Here is a 22,745-nt window from a genome sequence, read left to right on the forward strand (position 1 = left end):
ATGTATCATATGACCTCACTGATATGAGGAATTCTTAATCTCAGGAAACAAACTGAGGGTTGCTGGAGTGGGGGGTGGGGTGGGAGGGATGGGGTGACTGGGTGATAGACACTGGGGAGGGTATGTGCTCTGGTAAGCGCTGTGAATTGTGCAAGACTGTTGAATCTCAGATCTGTACCTCTGAAACAAATAATGCAATATATGTTAAGAAAAAAAAAAAGAAGAAGAAGATAGCAGGAGGGGAAGAATGAAGGGGGGGAAATCGGAGGGGGAGACGAACCAAGAGGGATGATGGACTCTGAAAAACAAACTGAGGGTTCTAGAGGGGAGGGGGGTGGGAGGATGGGTTAGCCTGGTGATGGGTATTAAGGAGGGCAAGTTCTGCATGGAGCACTGGGTGTTATGCACAAACAATGAATCATGGAACACTACATCTAAAACTAATGATGTAATGTATGGGGATTAACATAACAATTAAAAAAAAAAGAGTTATCCTCAAGTCTAACAGGCCACAAAAAAGGCACAGCTTTAATAACAAAAGTCTTTACAAAAGGGGAGTGCTAAGTTGAATAAAAATGGGCATTCTGTTTGGGAGTTTAAGTTTGGAAGGCAGAAACCAGGCAGGTATATTAATTCCCAGGATCTGGCTCCCTTCCCACGTGTGGGCCTTCCTAAACCCACCTGCATCCACAACCCCAACACCAAGCAAGACCAACAGCTGCCCAAAAGTCAGCAGCACCGGGGCATCTCAGCCCGGCAACTCTGGGACCGAGCATCAGGATACTCAGGCTAATTCTCTGGTCCTAATTCTATGCTCCAGCTCTGGAAGCTGAGCTCCTCGGCCTGGTCCTGTCACCCTGTGCCTCCCTCCTGCTGTCCCTCACCTTTGGCACTATGATTTCTGCTTTTCTCCCTGATCTCTGACTTGACACCTGATAGGTAACCTCATCCCCACCCTGCCATGCTGCTTTACTCCCCCTCCCCTAAGCACCGGAACCCATTCAGATATCCCTCCTGCATGTACACCGTTCTCAAGCATTCGAAATGGCCACGTACTCTTGGAGCTCCGATGCCAAGGGCCCTAAAACCCTTCTTCCTTCTTGCTTCATGTGGGCGAGCCTGGACGGTGACCACTCCCAGCACTGACTGTCCGCTGCTGTCCTCTTCACACTCCCACCTGCTAGACAAGGCCTCCCACCAGGACCGGACACCAATTCTACCTCCCTTGGCACCTGCCCCCCAAAACGGATGAGCTCGGTTCTCGGAGCTGTGCCCTCTAGTCAGAGCCAGGTCACTGCAGGGTGTGCCCCAGGACACAGGAACCTGAGAGACTGCTCTTTGAGCACAGCTTGGCCAGGTGCCGTGAGGCAACCAACACTGCTGGTGCTGGAGGCCCCTGCCTCCCCTGCAAGAGACCAGCTCCCCTCTCCTGGAAGCTCCAAGCATTAGGAGCCCTTTCAAGTATGGGATGAGATCTGCTTCCTTGAAATTTCTCGCCACGGCTGCAGGTCTGTGCTCTGGATCAACAGTGAACAAATCCACTTCTCCCCCTCCTTGCAATGGCCTGCGCTCGGGCCCTTCCCCTCACCCTGCTCTGCTCCAGGCCCAACACTCCAGCTGCCCCTTCAATCAACCCCGTGTATCTAGACTTTTGCTAAAATTGCTTCAAGAATATCTGAAAAGTGCAAGTTAAACTATAAATGCAGGATGTAACATTATCGTTAGAACAGGGAGGAAAAAAAAATGAGACACTTGTTTGCATATGAAGAGAAAGTCTCTTTCAATGGGCTTATCACTAGGATCTCGACATCGTCTTAATCTTAATCACTTTACGTAATTATAGTATATACTTACTACAACAGTTAAATGAAATAGATACTATCATCCCTATTTTACGATGACAAAGCAGAGGCTTAGGAAATTTAACCTGACCCAAAGTCACTGGAAAATAAATGGAGGAGCCAAAACTCAAATCCAGATCTGACTCCAAACCTATGTTCATTATGCCCAGGACGTCCCCCACTGAGAAGGAATTAAAGATGATAAAATCATCATCACATTAAGTAAATCATTTTAACTTTGGTTAAGAAAGATAGATATTTATTCACATAAATTACATCCTCATTCGGCCTAAATTCATGACATGGTCTGGAGTAAGTTAGCATTTCTATTCATCAAGTTAGCATCAGCTGTAGCGAGGCTTGCTGCCCGTCTAGCACCCACCCACCCACCCACGGAACGCCGCCCCCGTGCCCGGCACCGCTGTGGGCTGGGGGTGGTGGCACAGGGAAACGGAGCAGACAGCCAGACAGAAATCACAAGGATTTATACGCGGTACCCACTGCGTACCCCGCGTTTGTGGAGAATGAAGAGGACTGATCTACAAGAAGACAGAGCTCTACCAGCCAACGCACAGCTGTGGGTGATGAGTTCTTCAGGCTGTAGTTGAACTAACACTTCCTGCACCAGAGATAAAGGAGACCAGAGGTGAGTATGTTGACTGGAAGGCTGGGGAGGTGAATGAGGAGGGGAAGGAGAAGAGGCGAGGACGCACATCCATCCAGCCTCCGGATTCCAGGCAGAATGCTCACGCTCTGCTCGGTGCGGAACAGGTGGAAGGCTGGCGCAGACTGCCACCAGAGACAGCGGGGATGGTGCAAAGCGACAGACCCAGAAAAGTGGCTTCTGTGGGAAGACAGCATCTTGTTACCAGAAGGAGCTGGTTCTCAAGAAGGAAGCAAAAGCAACGCACAGACCCGGAGACGAAGGGGGAGAGAGCTGCCTGAAAACTCTCAATAAAATGTTCCCTAACAGGCAGTTAGACCAAATACATACTCCTAAGGATTTGTGATAAACTACAGTTGAGAACAGCAAAAACAAAGGCCCTGAATCTAAAAGGTGGGATGGCTGCTGGCCTAGACTTAGGGGTAGGCGCTGGAAAGCCACACCGGGTGGGACTTCCCAGAACACTCAGTGAGAAGCCGAGGAGCAGCAGCTGTTCCACACCGGCCCGTGCCCGCTCACCGGCTGTACAAAATGGTGAAAGAAACCACTGACTACGTTTGGGGGACAAACCAACTCCACCAGGAAGAACTGGCCCTGGAGCACCACCCTGATACCCTGATATGAATCCAAATGAAGAAGTTTAAACAGATTTCTCAAGCTCACAAAGTGCTCTGTGATGCAAAGAAAAGGGACAGAGGGGGAGAATATGACAAAGGAGGAGAGGCAAGTAAAGAAGGCGGAGCTGGTGGCAGTGTGTTCCCCCAGGGACATCTCCGCAATGCCTTTTGGAGGACGAGGAAGGGAGCAGAGAGAAAGGAGCGGTGAGAATGTTGTGCGTCAGCTCTCAGTAACCTTAGAGGGCTGACACAATGGTGCAACGGGAAAACGAGCTCTGCCGAAGAGCAAACACGAGGGCCGGGGAGGTAGGGCAGAGCGGCGGCGTGCTGTCCCGAGGGCAGAGGCACGGGACTGCAAGGAAGAATTCCTAAGGTGGAACCTGGAGCGGCTCAGCAAATTCGGTCTGTGTGCAGAGTGCCAGGGCCACGGGGACGGGTCAGTGCTAAAGACAGATGGAAAAGCTGCACTGGAAGATTCTAGAAGTTCGCATTGACCAAGTTATGAAAGGTGGTCAGAAGATAACATTCCAGGTGAAGGAGACCAAGAACCAGGACTGCAGCCAGGAGATACTACCGCTGTCTCTGGTTATTACCAGAAGGACCATGCTGATTTTACTCGGCGAGGAGGCCTTGCCGTGTGCGTGGACACACAGCCGGCTAACGCACGTGCGCTTTCAAGGCCAGTCCCTGCTCCTGACGACCGAACCACAGACATCACCCCTCACCGAGGCCAGACCGTCAAGCACAGACATGTCCCGTGTGTGCTAAATGAAGTCATGCCCTTTCATCGTAGACCACGTGGAAAGGGTTGCCTAGTCACTGGATTTAAGGTAAACTTTCCTGAGAATGGCTTTCTTTCTCCTGATAAATACTCTTTGCTGGAAAAACTCCTACCTGAGAAGAAGGAAGTAGACGAGACTAAAGAAATGGGGCAGCCAGACTCGGTGGCCTTGTTGCCACTGTTACAATAGACACACACGTGAGGCTGACGCGCGTCATCCTGGGACGGTGCTCAGCGTCAGAACTCTCACTGGGACCGCGGAATGACCCTCACTGCTGGCCCTTTATATACAGTGGCTGCATGAAGGGCTGTAATCAGAGCTCCTGACTCACTACTGCTATCATCTGACAGAGAGAGAGAGAGAGCGGGCGCAAGCGGGGGGAGCAGCAGAGGGAGAAGCAGAATCCCCGCCAAGCAGGGAGCCCGACGCGGGGCTCGATCCCAGGACCCCGGGATCACGACCTGAGCCGACAGCAGACGCTTAACGACTGAGCCACCCAGGCGCCCCTCCCTACTGCTTTTGTTTCAATATTCAATGATAGTGCTCTTTTCAAAGTTAAATGAAGAATAAACTCAAATGTAAAAGCTGGAAAAATGAAAAGAGAAAAAGAAAGACAAGCCACACTGGACGAACAAGGCCAGGTTCCACGCAGTGAACGGACAAGACCCGGGTTCGAACACTGGTGGCCTCCTTCCAGCTCCGTGACCTGGAGCCCCTAACTTACTTTTTCCGTCACAGGCAAAACTGAAACCCTGACTACTTCCCACTCAGGAAGTGCTGTCAGATCTCAACGGCCCACGGACGCGGAGACACGAATACTGTCTGAGCTCCGCGGATGGCAGCCAGTGGTGTCACCGCCGTTATTCTTCATAAGACAGAAGAATAAGACTTAAGATGCCCCCGAGGTACCGGACATTCTTAAGTATTATTTACATTATTTCTCTCAGGCTACTCAAAAAATCCCTACGAAGAACATCCAGAGTAGATGTGGGTCCTACAGAAGAGGAGCTTCGAGGCACCCACAAGTTTTCGTTCCAGATCCCAGCGCAGGATGGACGGCACACAGATTGGCAAAGCCAGAGCCCGGGCAGAGGGACCAGCCAGGAGGCTGCCGCCGTAATTCCTGCAGGAACCGATCGGGATCTGAAGGGGGAGGCAGTGGAGCCGAGGAGGGGAACACACATGGAAAACCCAGATGATGGAGAAGAGATTCTCCGAGACACGGGAAACATGAGAAATAACCCATCTCCCAGAGGCACCCGGCCCCACCCCAACCCACACCCATCAGCAGACACGCTCACACGGTCCTAAGTCTCCACTGAGGTCGGCAAGGCAGGCTTGCAGAAGAACGTGCCGGATGCTCAATACAAATGAACTGTGGCTACTCCTATTACTCTTCTCCTTGAATTTACATCAACTCAAATCAATCGTCCTGGAGCTGATTTCAACAACTCTCTCCCCAAGAGGGGTCGCAGAAAGCCTGCGCTGTGCACAAGCATCCGCCACCACGGGGTGCCCCGCACCCATCCCGGTGTGAGGAGGAAAGCGTTGTCTGCACACTCCACCCACACCGCTTCCGCACCCCCACCAAACACACACCATTTCCCTGGCCCGGCCCAACCTCCCCCTATCCTTACCTGGGCTTATTCTGGGGCAGGGCCTTGGCATCGACAGCGAACATTTTGGAAACAAAGATAATAACTGGAGCAGTGTCCTCGCTTCCACATTTCATGAAAGCTACACAAATAGGAAGGAAAAAGGTCACTCGCTTTTCCCATGACCAGAAAGGCAGACTTCTAAAACACAAGATGTTTAGAACACGGCGTCACCTCAACACATAAGTGGCCTGTAATCTTTTACAACCACGATAAAATTCTCTTTAGAAAAGTATAAAATCGCTAGAACACTGTAGAGCAAGAACAAGCAGAACTGGCCCAAATGGGGAAAGAAAGGCAAAACGAGCAGGGCAGGAGGAGGGCTGGGTGCTGAAGCCGCAAACGCGGCTACCCCCCCCATAAGCCCTCAGAGATCCTGCCCGATATCCAGAGCAGAAGGGGTAAAACTGAGAAATGCTAAGTCAACAGTCAGCAAGGCAGCTTATTAATAAAATACATAAAGTGACACAAGTTAAAAAATGGACAAGAATACCTCATCATGCCAGTAACAAAATACTTAGAAATAAAGACTCAATATTATAAAGATGTCAATTTTCCCTAAATCTATATATACTAACACAATTTCACATCAACATGTTGACATTTTTCTTCACCTTCCTGGAGGTATATACAAAACCAGTCATGAGTGTTTTTGGTTTTTTGTTTTGTTCTGTTCTTAAAAAATCACCCCCCCCACCAAAATAATGTGCACATAAATGAAAGAATTCAACAGTAATATTGAAACAAGAGCAACACAACAGGAAGTGAGAAGCAAGGGCACAGCAGACGTCTTGCCAGGGACGTGGGTACAAGGGGTGAGGAGCAGTGTGGTCTGCCCGGACTCCCACTGTCCTGGGACCACTCTGGCTGTACCAAGGGAAACGGAGAGCAGAGGTGGGCACCGGGTGAAAAGCTGTGCTGACACTCAGGTGAGAGACCACGGTGGCTTGGCCCCAGGACGCAGAAGCAGAAATGCTAGGAAAAGCCGAATTCTGTGTAGATTTTGAGGCAAGAACACGCAGGATGTGCAAACGGATTGGATGCAGGGGTGTGAGTGAACAGGAGCGACACGGACGACTCCGAGCTTTTTGGAGTGAGCAAATGAAAGGACAGAGTCTCCTCTGACTGAGGAGAACCAGGAGAAGCAGGTTGAGGGAGAAGGGAAGAAGCCTGGTGGGGGGGTATGTTAGGGTTCAGGTGCTTCTCAGAAAGCCGAGCAGAGGGAGGTGCGGCGGGTACCCGAGGCTGGAGCTGAGGGGGCAGACAGGCTCAGAGACACGGCTGTGGGAGTCATGAGCAGACTGCTGCCATGGCAAGCCTTGAGATGGGTGACATGGCCAGGAGAAGGAATGCAGGCCCTGCTCGGGTCCACCCACAGGGACAGAGAGACGAAAGGGAGAGAGAGGGACGAGGAACAGACACGAGGAATGCGCAGCCAGGAGAGGAGCCAGGGAGGAACGCTGTGGCCAATGCTAGTGACAGATCTAGTCGGATGATTTAACAAAGGACAGTCAACAGGGGCCCTGGGAACTGCAGCCAAGTGGTTTTGGGGATGGAAGTTGCAAATTCAACAGAACAGGAGGAAAAGCGGAGATGGTGAGTACATGCAGATGAAGTTCATGGAGGCTTGCAGAGCCTGGAGTGGACGGTTCCCCTCTTGTGGGGAGCAGTGGGCAGCCCAGCCCCGGAACCCCTTTCCACGGTCCCCAGGGACCCGGCCACGGTGCTGACACAGCAGCTCAGGGACACATTCTTGGCCGTGCAGGGGCTGGGACACAAGGTCACTGGGAGCTTCTGAGACGAGATCAGGGCAGAAGGGAGGGGGCTCAGAGCCTCTGGTCTCCCACCCCAGTGGCGAACAAAACAGCTCTAGCAACACTAAAACTCTGGCCAAATGGCCTTTTGTAAACTGGCATTTGGCAAACTGGTCTAGAGCAGCCTTGACTTAGGACGGTCCGAACTACGGCCCCTGCCGAGGTCCCCTTCAGCTCACCTGCTTTCAGGGCCTGGGTTTCGGGCAGAAGAGAGTCGAACGTCTGTGATCCTGTGCACATCAGTCTCTCCACCCTCTCAGCTGTCATGTCCAGGGGGCTGGGAAGCTTCTGACACACCATTGCTGACGTCTGCTGTTAAGGACTCACAACCTCGGACACGTGCCCTCCAGCAAGGCAAGAGATTCCCAGGGCGCACTAAATACCGAGGTGACAGTGTCGGTCTCTACAGAAAACACCCGGGCTGGGAAACACTGTGCACCACATCTCACAATACAGACATGCTTTCAGGGAGTTCAGGGACTCGCTGGAGCCCAGGAAGGACCCCTACCACAGATATTCCGGGACGTTGATGGCCCAGGGCACAAGAGAGCACGGCACCGCTTAGTAGCTTGGCCTCCTGAGACCCTCAGTGCTACCACTTTTTCCCACAGTTCTGTTCTATCTAAACTCCTATAAAACGACCATGAGCCACTAGCAAGGATACCAGGACGTCCCCTACCAGAGCCCGTGTCACTGTAGGGCTGAGATGCCACTGCGGGCCCACACCCAGGACACTGCACCCACAGCCCGCCACGCGGGGACTGCGTGGGACACGCACGTCAATGAATAGAAGACAGTTTAAAGTCGCCTATAAAATTATCTAAATGTGAACCATCTCAGATCAAGTTCTCTGGGAATCACTAAGATGATAGGAAATATCAATCAGCTAAGAAAATATGGCACTGAAAGGAAACCCTGATCCAACATAACCATTTAAATTATCGACGTACACATAAATCTTAGTAAAATAAAATCTTTTGTTTTTACAGACTATTGAACAAAAATAAAAAGATGCATCTTCTTTCTTGGAAGAACATGTATCTGAATTGGTATCAGTAAGACCACGAATGAGTATCAGAATGTTCATTTGTAAAAGCAGTGAATACAGTTTCAGGGTAGAATACTAATCAACCACAGAAGACTTACTTTGGGTGGAAATGTGTTCTCTCCAGAGGATTTCCTGATTGCCAGTAACATGCTGTTTCCTCCTGCTTTGTCTGAACTGTTACTTCATTACAAACCATCAGGACAAAGGATACCCAGCACAGCGTGGGAGACGGGCAGCCACTGGCCGCAGATGGCATTGATCTGAACTTTAGGGTCTGAATGTCGTGCCTCCCGGGCTCCAATTTTCAATCCTAAGGAAGTCACTATTTTATCAATTTTTTCTCTGTCCCTGTAGTAAGCATACAAAGGGGGGAGGTCACACACAGACAGGAAGGGGCAGACGGGAGAAGGAGCTCCACATTTTTCAACACACTTACTCCCAATGTACCTCCTCTACAAGAAACTGAACACGTCTGGGGGGGCTCCCGCCAGGGTCTCCACTCCCTCCCTTTCCGGGGCCCCCTCCTGCCAGGCTCCAAGGGGGCACCATCCCAGGCCCCTGAGGTGAGTTGCGGTGACGGGTGAAGCAGCCTGACCTACGAGTGCTCACAGTCATGACTCCAACTCTGGAATAACTTTGAAAGTAAATTTACTGAAGCAAACTTTCTTTTCCACTTGTATCAGGCAAGGGTGTTCCCAAGATCCCCATTAATGATACTGGATATCCAACACCCTTTCTACTGCAATTACTGTTTTATTTAAGCTGGGTCTGTAAAAACAAAGATCCGGTGCTTCTGTCCATCCGTCTGTCCCCTCCTCTGGGCACTCTAAAACCCTCAGTGCTGTCCCTCCTGCTACCCTTGACCGAGGTTACACAAACTCCTTTCCACTGTTTCCAGGCCTGCAAAGCTCTGTTCACTTCCTGGGTCTGTCTCCGCTTTCTGAAGCGTGACTCATCACACGGGAAGGTGAGGCATTATACCGCCCAAAGACAAACAATGTTATGGCAGTCTTACTTTTTCAAGACGGCATCATACAAACTCCATATATTCTCCAGGATCAGCTGCACAAATAAAGGTTTCTTTCCTTTTGCCTGTAAAACAGAACATGTGCACTTAACTTTCTGAATATTTAACAGGTACCTTACATATTCACCCTTGACGTGTTCTGTGAACAGTAGGTCTCATTTCTACCAGGAAATGTTTACCGAACAGGAAAGTCGTGGGAAATGGTTGTAAAGAATTCGCTCAGCAGCCAGTAAGGTGCAGTTGGTCACAAACCACTGCTGTCCTCCTCTGGGAGCAGGGCTGTGACCAACGAGACTGACTGCGGGCATGTCACTGCAGCTGCCCACCTCTGCCGTCAAAGGGGTGCCGACGCCCAGGCTGAGCACGGAGAAGTCACGCCGCGCGTGCAGGTCCCCTCCGCAGACTTCTTCTAAACAATGTTCTCAAACAGGAAAACCATTCAACTTCAAGGAAGAGGATGGTAAAAAAACAAAAAAACCCTACCATTTCTCTGACCAAACCATATGCAAAGTAACAGCACCGTGAGAAGGAAACCGTCACACGCACGTGAGACGGAATATACACGGGCGCCCCCTTTCCGACTATCGCCCGGCTACAGGTGGGAGAACGGGGACAAAGGCCACGGAGCGGGAAGTGCTGGAGCCACGACGCACACGCACACTCGGACTGTCAGCCCGCTCTGCCAGCTCGCTACACCGGCTCCTTCTTGAGGAGCTTTTTGAAAGGCTTTTAATGGCAAGGGAAGATGCTCACGACACGATGTCAAGCAAAAAAACAGTTACGTTAGTACATAAACAGTATAAGCTCAACTGAGGGATGGACGTCTCGATCCTAAAAGTGAAAAAAATTAAAACCACAGCATCAGCAGTGTTGGCTTCTGTTCTTCTTTTCTCTTATGGCTTTATATTTACAAATATTTTCTAAAAAGGAATCTATATGCTCCTCCATGAGAATAAGTTTATAAAATCCTGAATTTTATGTTAAAAAAACACATCAACAGCAGGCCTGGTGACCAGCATTCAGTGAGAGAAGCCTGAGCTGAGCCTAGGAACACAGCGTGCTCGGAAAGAGCCGTCTCTTTATGGTGAAAGGGACACAAAAGCAGGATGCAAAACACGTGTCTTCAGGTGCACAGGGTCTGAGATTTTTGCTCCTCTCAAAAAAAGAAAGAAGAAACAAACAAAAAGCAGTTCCTTGTTCTCTTATTTAAAGAACTCCATTTAAGCAATACTTGGAAGTGTAACACATGACCGTGAACCCCTCACAAACTGACCCACTTTAACCAGAGCCAAATTACATCTATTAAAGGTGCCACAGTACAAGTCTGAACGGGGCAGGAATGTGAGCGACACACAAAAGGGACAAATGCCACATCACCTGATCCACCTTCATAATCTTCTTGGCCTTCATATTGATATAATAATCTCCCCACAAGGTTTTCAAAAGAACTTCCTTTTTGATGCCGATTTTTTCACTGTAGATTTTCGCAAAGTGCTCAACTCTGAAAGAAAAGCAAGTGTTGGTGTTACAAGTAACAACAGTAAGTAAGAGTGTTTCCGTGTCGGGTACCGTTCAGAGTGCTCTGAACGCACTACTAGACGCCATCATTTCAACCATCCGAAGGGCTGGCACTCATTACCTCCCCAGGATCCAGAAAAAGCTACACACACCGAGATATTACGTAGGTAACACGGGAGGCTGGGACCAAACCCAAGCAGTCCGGCTCCGGAGCCCGTGCTCTTGCCCAACGGCTCTAGGTTCCTACGGATTAGAATCCATGCCATCGCTCCCTTCCTTGACTCTGCATGTGCACAACGAGGCAAGGGGAACAAGGGCCAAGGAGATGCAGCTTCCAACTGCCCTACACAACTCGCCAGCAAGAAACTTCGTTTCAGCCTGTCACTGCTGTAGGGGCCTGGTGCTCACACAGGAAAAAACGCCAGAGCCAGGGCCTGCCAGAAAAAGGCTTCTTGGCCTCCTGGATTCCACAGGAAACATACACACACCTGGAGAGAACCTGGCTAGCACCAGTCCGCTGTACCGCAAGCCCCAGGCACGGGACAACGGTCACCTGGCACGTCGGCGTGCGGCAGGTAGCATCTGTGCCGTCAGGACCGAGGACCCAGGAAAAACCTCCCTTCGCAGGGATGAGCACGTTTCACGTAAGGTGTGAGTCCACCTCTCAAAGCACCAGCGTCTGGGAAGATGCCTGCTCTCCTGTCCGCTGCACAGACGCCAAAGGTAACGTACTCCGGACAAGTTCTTAGCTCTCAGTCGGCAAGGGTGGTATGGCCCGAATCCAGGGCTAACTACGACCCCGTCCGATGAGCTGATATTCTCATGGCTACAAAGCCTGGTGGGAGCAAGAGGAAGCTGCCAGAGCCCTGCAAGTTCATCGCTGTGGTCGGAAGCAGAGACGTGACCAGCGGGCTGCAGCTCAGCACCAGAGCAGGCCCTACGGAAGGTGCCAGAGGTTCCAGCGTCCCCCTCACTGAGGACGAAGGGAGAGGAAACACCCAACCAGGAATCAAAGTCCCAATTCTGCAGTTACAGGCTACTGGCATTCCGGGGCCGGCCTCGAGAGGCCAGGACCTCAGAGCGACTCGCTGTTATCAGCTGTATTTCCCGTTTGATCCCACAATGATTTGCTCAGGTGGGTTTGTTTTTAATTTTCCAAAATTTTAGTTTCTATTACAATTTTATGTTTATTATACATATAAATTATATATGCTTTCTACATACATTACACTATGATTAACTTATAACTGCCACATTTTTGAAGGAGCGATCCCTTCTCTGCACAAATTCTCAGCTCAGTCCACAGACCGACAGCTTCTGCCTTGGAGGGCTGACAGGAGCACGACCGGTCTCCCTCCCGCTCCAGTGGCTACTCCACAAGTGAGCTCAGTGGCCGGCTGCGCACAGTGCCCATGCCTCAAGGAAGAAACAGACCCTTGCTGCGTGCTCCAGGAACCAGTAAAGAGAGCCGGGCCTCCTCCCGGGCTTCTTGCGGTGAAGCACGCCCAGAGCAAGGCACAGAGGCTCCCTTCCAGATGCGAGTCAGCAGACCGCATCTCCCTGCGGCTCCTACTTCTAACCCCCTGGTTCTGCCAGGCACGGTGCCATCCTCCACGCAGACTTGCAGATCCATTCCAGGACCTAGGGGAGGGGGACAACAGAGGGCAAGCACTGTGGCCAGAGGTCCCAGGCACATTCTCCAACCCAACCTTACCTGAAGAGGCCTCACCTTCACCCGGATGCTTGTGAGGGCCCCAATGAATACAGCAGACGCTTTGGGCGACATATAGTTAAGTTGGGTCTATTCTTACATGGCTAAAACTGAAGGTAATGACCGAGTGATTAGCACATCAAACTTCCAATATTTTCGTATTTTGTATTTTTTGAAATTGCATTTTTTTGCCTAAGACCAATTTTTGTATATCCTTCACTGACACTTAAATTCTGACTTTAATTATACTGTTCAGATGGTTTATGTTTTTATTTGACCTGTTAACAGTCTGACTGATATAAAATCTTTCCCAAACCATGCAGATTTCTACTTATACTTCTATTTTTGCCTCATGCACTTTGTTAGGATCACCGATAGAGTTAATCTCTGTCCACTACCCATTAACAAGGATTCTTATACCACAATATATTTCTAAAAATTCTGCATTGTTCATCAATACTGCCAAACTGACTTTCTTTTTGCTCACATTTGACTGACATACTGAGCCAAAGCTTTGGTACTTACCCTCCAGCTATTATGCTTTCTGTTTATCTTTTTAGATAGCAAAACTTTGGATTTTTTTTTTTTTAATGGAATTTCCTTCTTCTAAAAAGCTATCTCCTCCATGGGGTATTTCATGCATTAAGTATCGCAACTGTTCTGGAAATGTGGATTTCTAGAATGATTTCTGCTCACGCTTCCAAGACTTTTTTTTTAAATGTTGATTTGTGGTACCCAGACTTTTGTATTTTCTTGGTCTTATACAACACTGTGTCAGATACATGTCCTGTTTTTAATTTGATAAGTGGTAAACTTAGAGGTTTCCACACTCAAACCTCTATCAGAATCATAAGTGATAGGCACAGAAATCTTCCAAAATCTTGGTTTTTATCCTTTCCATTCTTTTTCATCCCATAGTTACCGTAAAACTTGCTTAACATCAACCCTTCCCCCCCACTATTGCTTCGTGCTTTTTGTCTGTCATTAGTTAGTTTTAATTTTAAAACTATGACAATTTCTCCGTTCTTGGATTCTGTTTTAATTCACTTCCTCCACAGAGTACCTTCAAACGGGATTCTCAGAAAGACCTGCAGACCTACTGACCCATCCATCCTGGCCTATCTTCCTGAACGACAACGTGGCCAAGGGGGAGGTTATGGGGTATCCTTGTGCATCCAAGCCGCCCAGCGGGCTGACATCAACGGCAGGAGCCGAAAATGCTGGTGTACAAAGACAAACAGAACTGCTCTAGGGAGGACTCCTGTCCCTATTTTATAGGGTTGGGAACTCAGCTGCACTTATCTACAACCGGAGCTGGACTCTGACCTATCCAAGTCAGCAGATTCTCCCAGATTCACATCTGCAACAGGACAGACTGAGGCCGTAATGCCCCGGTTCAGCCTCATTGTCACACTCCTTCATCCAGTCCCCCGGTGAGAGTTTCAACCACCCTCCAAATTCTGAAATGTGCTCCTTTCCCACCTTTTGGCACACAGGAGTTGCCCCCGTTCCCTAGTCATGACCCATCAGAGGGAGGCCGGCAGAAAAGCACCTCTAGTGCTTTCGTTCCCATCAGCTCCCCATAAACGAACATGTCCACTTGTCGACCACAGGCACTGTTGGGCACGGACCCTAAATGCGACCTTGCTTAACGCAGGGCATTCACTCGCTGACTGACAGCACGTCAAAGTGTCCAGGGTTGTGAGGATCCCAAAGCCACCCGTGCAAGCCTCTCCCCATCCCTTCTCCTTCCACAATAAACTGACACCAATTTCTGAGATTCAGACTAAAATTCACCTGGAATGTTCAATGATTTCTAGAAATCATTCCAAGCAAAGGACAAGCCCCCAACCCTGTGGCTCATGAGCAAAATGCTGACAGGTTAGGAAACTAATGGGCCTGACCCGGTTATATGACGGAATGAATCACTGTACTTTGTAATTCAAAGAAATTCTCAGAAATCATCTAAGCCCAACATTCTTAGTGTTCAGGTGAGAACACTGAGGCCCAAAATGGTGACAATGGTGTCATCAGCCACGCGGAAAATGGGCACATTCTCTGCAGGTTGGTAGTTTCTATTTTCATTATATGTCCGCTCTCTGAATTTCAGTATGACCTTCACAGGCACTAAGTGGACTACGGTCTTTATAACTGATGACAAACCAACAAGGAAAAACCATGGTATTATAATTTATTATCCTGTCAAGGCAAAATCTGTCCGGTCCAAAGGGAGTGAAGATCAAGTTCCTTTAAAAAAAGGAGGACAGAACAGCCAAGACTGGTTGGGCTCCTCACAGGCCATGCGCTCTGCTCAATTTCTGATCCCTTCTTCTTTCCCATTTGCAAACTGACAAATGTTTCATGAATAGGCTCTGTTTTCCTCTGGTGCATTATGTCTGCTTCTGTTATCCCTGCTATATATGTAAGATTCAGCCCATGACTAAGTAAATCCCACTGTAGTCCCCACAACTGTTCATCCAAGCTCAAGACATTTTTCACAAAGTGATAATTCTTTAATTGTATTTGGATTTTCTGATGTCACAAGTCAGTAATGGTTGTGGTTCAGAAACATAAATCAAATGCCCACCACATTCTGAACACTGACGTCACATTCCATGGCCCACAGGTACATATCCAGAAGGGGCCATCAGAAGAAACAAGGGTCCCTGTACCCCAGAGTGGAGAGCCCACTGAAGCCCCACAGTCAGGAAGCATAAACTTCAGTGTCAAGCGGACCTTACACTTAGTATCAGCTCCTCTGCTTCGTGGCTGAGTGATGTTCAACATCTGCTGAATGTCTCTGAGCCTTGGATAATTCATAAGAGTATCTATTTAAAAGGACTGTCCTAAGAACTCAATGAAATAATTTAAGCAAAGTGACTAGCTTAACATCTAGCATGGGTACACCCGAATAAAGTTAGCTTCTTTCCATACTAGCTTCTGCTAGTGCAGACAGTAAAAGTTAATAGAAATGTATTTGCTCACATATGCACAAATAACCTCCAGAGTATACAAGAAACTGCCAGGATGCACTAGTTTCCTGTAGGGAAATGAACTGAAAACCTAAGAGACAGGGAGACAGGGTGGGAGACTTTTCATGGTCTCCCATGGATACATTTTTGTACCTTTTCAATTTTAAATTCATTCAAAGATTAAAGTACTAAACAAATCATTTTACATAAAATCTATAAAGAGATGCAAGACTGGTTCAAGATTCAAAAAGTAATCAATGTAATCCACTATATTAACAAGTTAAAGAAGAAAAATCCTATGATTACATTAACTGATGCAGAAAAAGCATTTGACAAAATTTGACACCCCTTCATAAAAATGACTCTGAGAAAAAAAGGAATACAGGGGAACTTCCTCAAATTGATAAAAAACATTTAAAAATAACCACAGCTAACCTGACACTCAATGGTGAAGGCCTCAGTACTTCCCTCTAAGATCAGAACAAGGCCAGGATGCCCACTCTCCCTGCTCTTTAACAGTCCTGGAAGCTCCTGGCAGAGCAGTGAGGCAAGAAGGGGAAAGGAAGTGGCAAGTAAAGGAGGGAATACAGCAGCCCCTGTTGGCAGGTGACAGGCCTGCCTTGTAGAAAATGCCAAGGAATCCACAAAGAACTCTAGTGAGTGAGTTTAGCAAGGTCACAGTATACAAGAGCGACACACAAAAACCAATTAACTGTATTTCCAAAAGGTAGGACTGAATATGTGAGCACCAAAATTAAAAATATAATACCATTTCTAATTGATTAGAAAAAATGAAAAATTAGGTGCAAGTCCAATATAATATATACAGGGCTTTATGTTGAAAACTACAAAATGTTAATGAAAGAAATCAAAGAAAATCTTTAAAAAATTGAGAAACACAGTGTTCATGGATTAGAAGGTAAAATGTAGCAAAGATGTCAATTCTCAAATTGATATAGAAGTTTCCCCAATGCTTTTTCAGTAAAAACCCTAGCAACATTTTTTTACAGATATAGGCAAAGATTATTATAAAATGTACATAGAGGGGTGCCTGGGTGGCTCAGTCGTTAAGCGTCTGCCTTCAGCTCAGGTCATGATCCCAGGGTCCTGAGATCGAGCCCCACGTCAGGCTCCTTCCTCAGCGGGAAGCCTGCTTCTCCCTCTCCCTCTGCTGCTCCCCCTGCTTGTGTTCTTTTTCAAATAAATAAATAAAATTTTAAAAACAAAATAAAATAAAATGTACACAGAGAGGCACAGACCCTTGAACAGCTGAAATAATCTCCAAAAAGAGGAATGTGGGCTGAAACAACCTATCTACTCTCAAGACTTGTTAGATACTTACAGTAATCAAGACTGTGTGGTACTGGTGGAAAGATAGACACACAGATCGAGGAAATAGAACAGAACACTCAGAAGTAGATCCACACAGGTATCCAACTGATGTCCAACGGATTTTGACAAAGGTATACAAGCAATCCAGTGGGGGAGGTATAATGGTGCTGGAGTAACTGGACATCTATAGCCCAAAAAAGAACCTTGACCCAAGTCTCTCATCGTATATAGAAAATTAACTCAGAATGGATCACAGACTTAAATGTAGAAAGTAAACTATTAAACTTTTAGAAAAAACTATGAGAGAAAATCATCAGGAGACAAAATCCTAGCCATGCGGGATTCTTAGATTTGACTTTAAAAGCATAATTTATAGGGGCGCCTGGGTGGTGCAGTCGGTGAAGCTCAGGTGGTGGTTTCATGGGTAGTGAGATGGAGCCCCGCACTGGGATCCGTGCTCAGCCCGGAGTCTGCTTGAGTTTCTCTCTCTCTCTCCCTCTGCTCCTCCCCCCAAAGTTTCTCTCTCTGAAGTAAAAATAAATAAATCCACCCAAATTCTGCTCTATGAAAGACATTGTTAAAAGGATGAAACATCAAACTATAGACTAAAAGAAACTATTTATAAAACATATATGAGGGGCGCCTGGGTGGCTCAGTCGTTAAGCGTCTGCCTTCGGCTCAGGTCATGATCCCAGGGTCCTGGGATCGAGCCCCGCATCGGGCTCCCTGCTCGGCGGGAAGCCTGCTTCTCCCTCTCCTGCTCCCCCTGCTTGTGTTCCCTCTCTCGCTGTGTCTCTCTCTGTCAAATAAATAAAATCTTTAAAAAAAAAAAAACACATATGAGACAAAGGACTAGTATCTAGAAGATAAAAAGAACTCTCAAAATTCAACAGTAAAAAAAACAAACAATACAATTAGAAAATGGGCAAAGGACTACACAGCAAAGGAGATCATCAACAAAATGAAAAGGCAATTTATGGGATGGGAGAAAATATTTCCAAATCCTATATCTGAAAAGGGATTAATAACTAAAATATATAAAGGGCTCATACAACTCAACAGCAAAAAAACCAAAGAATGCAATTTAAAAATGGGCAGAGGAACTGAAGAGACATTTTTCCAAAGATGTACAGATGGTCCACAGACACGAGATGCTCAACACCACTCAGCATCAGGGAAATGCCACTCCAACCATAACCAGGTATCACCCTACATTTGTCAGAATGGCCACTATCAAAAAGACAAGGACTAACAAGTGTTGGCGAGGATGTGGCCACAGACAGCCCTCGTTCCCCGCTGGTGGGGATGGAATTGGTGCAGCCAGGATAGAAAAGAGTATGGAGGCTCCCTGAAAAATGAAGAATAGAACTACCATAGGATTTGGTAATTCTACTTCTGGGTACTTATCTGGGGGAAAAAAAAAAAAAAAGAACTTGAAAAGATGTATGTAACCCCCGGTTCACTGCCAACATTATTTACAATAGCTAAGACATGGAAGCAACCTAAGTGTCCATCAAGAGATGAACGGATAAAGATGTGTATCATATATAATATATCCTATCATATACATACATATAATATCATATGCATATCACATAATCATATATATAATCTGTGGAATCAAAAAACAAAAAAACAAAACCAACACAAGAGCCTCCTAGATACGGGGAACAGACAGACTGGTGGTTGCCAGAGGCAGAGGTGGGGGACGAAATGGGTGAAGGGGGTCAAAAGGTACGCTGACTTACAAAACACGTTAGCTCAGAGGATGTCGCGTACAGCACATGAGAGAACAGTTAAATACAGTACAGCATACTTGAAAGCCGCTCAGAGAGTAAATCTTCGACGTCTTTATTACAGGAAACATTCTGTACCAGCGTATGGAAAACTACACTTATCGTGGTGGTCATTTCACAGTCTATACAAATACGGAATCATTCTGTCGTACACTTGAAACTAATACAATGTTGCACGCTATTCATACACACCTCACTGAAAAATGAAAGAGAAAAGGAAAGAAAATAAGGCAAGGACACGAAGAGACGTCTCACCTGAGGACACACAGGACAAATGGGCACAGGACACGATGTTCCATAGTGCTAGCGGTCAGGAAAATGCAATTAAGACCACAATAGCGTCACAATACACACTGTTGGAATGGCTAAAAGAAAGTGACACCACTGAACAGCAGTGACAATGTGGAGAGACTAGACCACCTCACTGTGGGTGGGGTGTAAAATGGCGCCTCTTCTGGAAAACCAACTCTAAACCTACGACTGCCATATGACCCAGCAAGCACACTCCCATGCATTCATCCCGGAGGAATGAGAACTTACGTTCACAGAAAAACCTACACGTGAACGTTTGTGGTAGCATCACTCACAACAGCCCCAAATTGGGAAAACCCCAGATGTTGTTCATGCTCGAACAGCACCCACCCCAGGGAATACTGCTCAGCCACAGAAAGGAACCAACAGCTGATACATGCAACAACGGAGTTACGGAGTTACGTCTCTACAGAATTCCACTGCCTGAAAAGAAGCCAATCCAGAAAAGGTTACATAATGTGTGATTGTTTTTATAACACTGTCGAGATGACAGATTATGCAAACGGAAGACACCTGTGACCCCAGGGGTTATGGGGGAGCAGGGGTGTGAAGGAAGCAGGGTGGCTATATTAGGGAAGGGTCTTCGCTGGGATGGACGGCATCAATGTCAACATTCTGGCTGTGACATCGTGCTCCAGCTTTGCAAGATGCTACCGCTGGGGGGATACTAGGTAAAGGGTACAAGAGAACTCTATTCTTTCTTACAGCTCTGTTTCAATCAATCATTATCTCAACAATAAGTTTCATTAAAGAAATCACTTGTATACACAGTCCATGCGAAGAGATCGAAGGAGATCCGAACAGACTTACCCGAAGCCCCACCCATCTATTGCACTCGTAAACACCACATTGCCCTGATCCGGAGAGAAGTAGAGGTGAGAATCATCCGTGTCCTCCAAGCCAGTGCTCCAGTCATACACTTGCTCTCCTGGGTCAGAATTTGGATTCACTTGGGATTCAGTCTCTCTCTCTGCTCTTTCTTCTAGGACTTTAGAAGTAAAAAGAGTTCCTGTGAGTGCATTAATCTAGGAGAGAGGGTAAAATGGCAGAGTGTCACTAGATGTTTAGCACACCTGTGGTGGGAGACGCGCTGTCTAGAACCATCAGTCAGTTTGGGCTCCATGGTTGGAGTTGATATTTACAACAATAATTAACCTGTTATCAACCCATTCCTTCCAAACCCAGCAAGACTAAATTGTATGGCTTCTGTGAGGTCGTTTTACGACCCGAGGGAGTGGCAGCCGCAACACGGGGCCTGGCGTCACTAGGAACTCATGACTCCACAATCCTAGTTCAGAGCCTGAGCCCGCTCCCTCGCCAGTTCTCACACCTGGACTTGTCACCACCCTCCTCAGGCCCTTTTCCTGCCTGCCAATCGTTAGCTATTTCCCTCCCAAGTAAGTGACCTTATTTCCTACCACAGAGAGAAGATGGAACCTATTATTCAGAAATCCTGTAAGGTCCCGGGATTCCAACCGATCAGTCTGTGTCTGTCTGCAAACACCGCTGGTCCCTCTCCTTCTGCCTCCCTGGCGCCCTTCCTTGTCTGATTCTATAGGGAATTAGATCCATCGATTGATCCACGCTTTCTCGCTGCTCTACTTTGATCCCTTCCTCCCTTCAGCAAATAACTCTTCTCAACTAGTCTCATCAGTGGTACCCCACCGTTCTGAAGAAAGTCCAAACCTCCACGCGTGACACATAACGTTCCCCATAATGGAAACCCTATATTCCTTCCTACTCCCGCCTCCTGCTTCCCATGATCCCATTCTTCAGAGACAGCAAGTCACACGCAGCTCTTTGAATGAAACATCCTACTATGCTTTTTCCTGCATTTACTTTGTATATCTTATTTCTTCTCTCCTAAACGCCCCGGCCATAACTCCCGACCTTTTTCCATCTCAAGGCTTCTGTCCCATGACTCCTCCTAACTCTCCTCCCTCTGACCTGGTCTGGGTGAGGCAGCCCTCATTCACGTTTTCCAACCACACCCACGCCTTCACGCTGCCCTCGAAAGATCTCTTTAAAGGTCTCCCAACCACACCTCAACATCTTTGAAGACAGGGACTCTGACCTGTCGGGACATTCACACTCCCCAGCACACAATGGACATCCCAGAATTCATTTATTCAACATATAGTTATGTAAATGTCTGCTGGGCAAATACATAAATGGTTGGGCAAAATGTCATCTAAAGGCAGGTCATAAAAAAAACCAAGGAGCCTCCTAATATTGCTTCACTTTAGAACAAAGCTATAAGCTTTTTAGCAAGAGAGCTTCAAAACCTATTACCCAAGCTTTGTACTCGAGGGTGCTTCCGGGGGGTAGAGGGGACTCCTGAGGGGATGCCAGTCCCCCTGTCTCTGCTGGAGTATGAGGACTCTAAGACACAGCAGTCCTAAGTCCTAAAGACGCGAATTTCTGTGGCAACTTACCAGCTTCCTTACAACTCTTCTTGGAGCCCCAATTTTTAAAACACTGAAGTAAAGGATGAGATACCTGCTCTAAAATATTCTTGAGGTGAGAATAGGCTTCCTGCGGGGTGAATTTCAGTTCCACTATCAAGCGATCTATCTTATTGATCACCAAAACTGGACGGATGTTTTCAAGCCAGGCTTGTCGCAGAACAGCCTGTGTCTGATGAAAACAGAAAGGCAAATGTAAAACTCACGATTTGAAATAAAGCACATGAGAAAATCCTGAATCGTAATCCGCTCATTTCCATACTCTTGTATCACAACAGGTGCTCCCCAAACACTCACGAAGTCTACATCACAGAAGGAAAGAACAACAGACAAGAAACTGCCCTTGCCTTTATGGAACTGACGATTTAAGAAGGATAAATAAAATTGTGCGGAGTCTACTGAATAATGAGAGAACAAACAAATGTTCATGTTGCCAAACCACAGGCCAGAAAACCAGAGCATCCCCTGGAAGGCCCCACGTGCACCTTGCTGACCGCCCCCCCAGCGTTAACCTCCGTTCTGCTCTTCTGGAGTCAGATGTACTAATGACACTTATCTTGTCAGGACAGAGACTAAGGCTGTGCTTCTTGGGCTGGGGGACCGACACCCTCAGGGGAAACCAGAGGGGGTGTGACAGGACAGTTACAGCACTTCTTGGAATTATCAAATTTTGTCCATTTGAGTAATTTAAAGCTTTTCTCATCCTTTTTTAAAAATATTACAACAAACAAAGGTATGTTAAGAAGTGGGATACAAAGGTGACAACATTTTTCGAGATAAAACGTTAGGCATCCAAACAAGTCCTTGTAAGAACCGAGCTTGGAGAACCACTCCAAGGTCCATGCCCAACACATCACCCTGGTGAACTTTTCCACCTTTGGTGCAAAGGAGAAACACTAGCTTGAGGGCACAAAGGACAGAGAGAGAGAAGGGGTGGGGGGCGGGAGTGGATGTGTAGGTGGAAGCCAACAGAAAAGAATTTTCCGTAGGGATGAAATGGCTCAGTATCTTGCCATCAACCACTTCTCCCAGTTCAGAATCCTCCAACTCTGGCCAAGTCCCTCTCTAAGAGGGCATCACAGATGCTTCCAGGTACTTAAAGGTAAAGTCATCCTCGCCAAGATCCCTTCTGGGCGCAGGTGACTTAATGCCATCACAGACTGGAACATTATGGAATGAAATGTAAAACCA

General features: G+C 47.4%; 1 protein-coding gene and 1 pseudogene across 3 annotated transcripts in view; one reads left to right on the plus strand and one right to left on the minus strand.

Annotated features, from left to right (window-relative positions):
* Window positions 1-22,745, minus strand: part of EFL1 (elongation factor like GTPase 1) — a 137,094-nt gene that overhangs the window by 95,445 nt on the left and 18,904 nt on the right. For all 3 annotated transcript variants that reach the window (XM_036072895.2, XM_036072894.2, XM_036072892.2), the window contains exons 6-12: window positions 21,589-21,726; window positions 19,900-20,114; window positions 10,826-10,949; window positions 9,437-9,513; window positions 8,633-8,769; window positions 7,553-7,675; window positions 5,542-5,641 (exon numbers count right to left, since the gene is read on the minus strand). In XM_036072895.2, the coding sequence (XP_035928788.2) occupies window positions 5,542-5,641; window positions 7,553-7,675; window positions 8,633-8,769; window positions 9,437-9,513; window positions 10,826-10,949; window positions 19,900-20,114; window positions 21,589-21,726 (914 nt within the window). The remainder of the gene's footprint in view (window positions 1-5,541; window positions 5,642-7,552; window positions 7,676-8,632; window positions 8,770-9,436; window positions 9,514-10,825; window positions 10,950-19,899; window positions 20,115-21,588; window positions 21,727-22,745) is intronic.
* LOC118523383 (dnaJ homolog subfamily A member 1 pseudogene) lies at window positions 3,037-4,093 on the plus strand (annotated as a pseudogene).

This window comes from Halichoerus grypus, chromosome 8 (assembly GCF_964656455.1).
Source record: "Halichoerus grypus chromosome 8, mHalGry1.hap1.1, whole genome shotgun sequence".
NCBI classification, from domain to species: Eukaryota; Metazoa; Chordata; class Mammalia; order Carnivora; family Phocidae; genus Halichoerus; species Halichoerus grypus.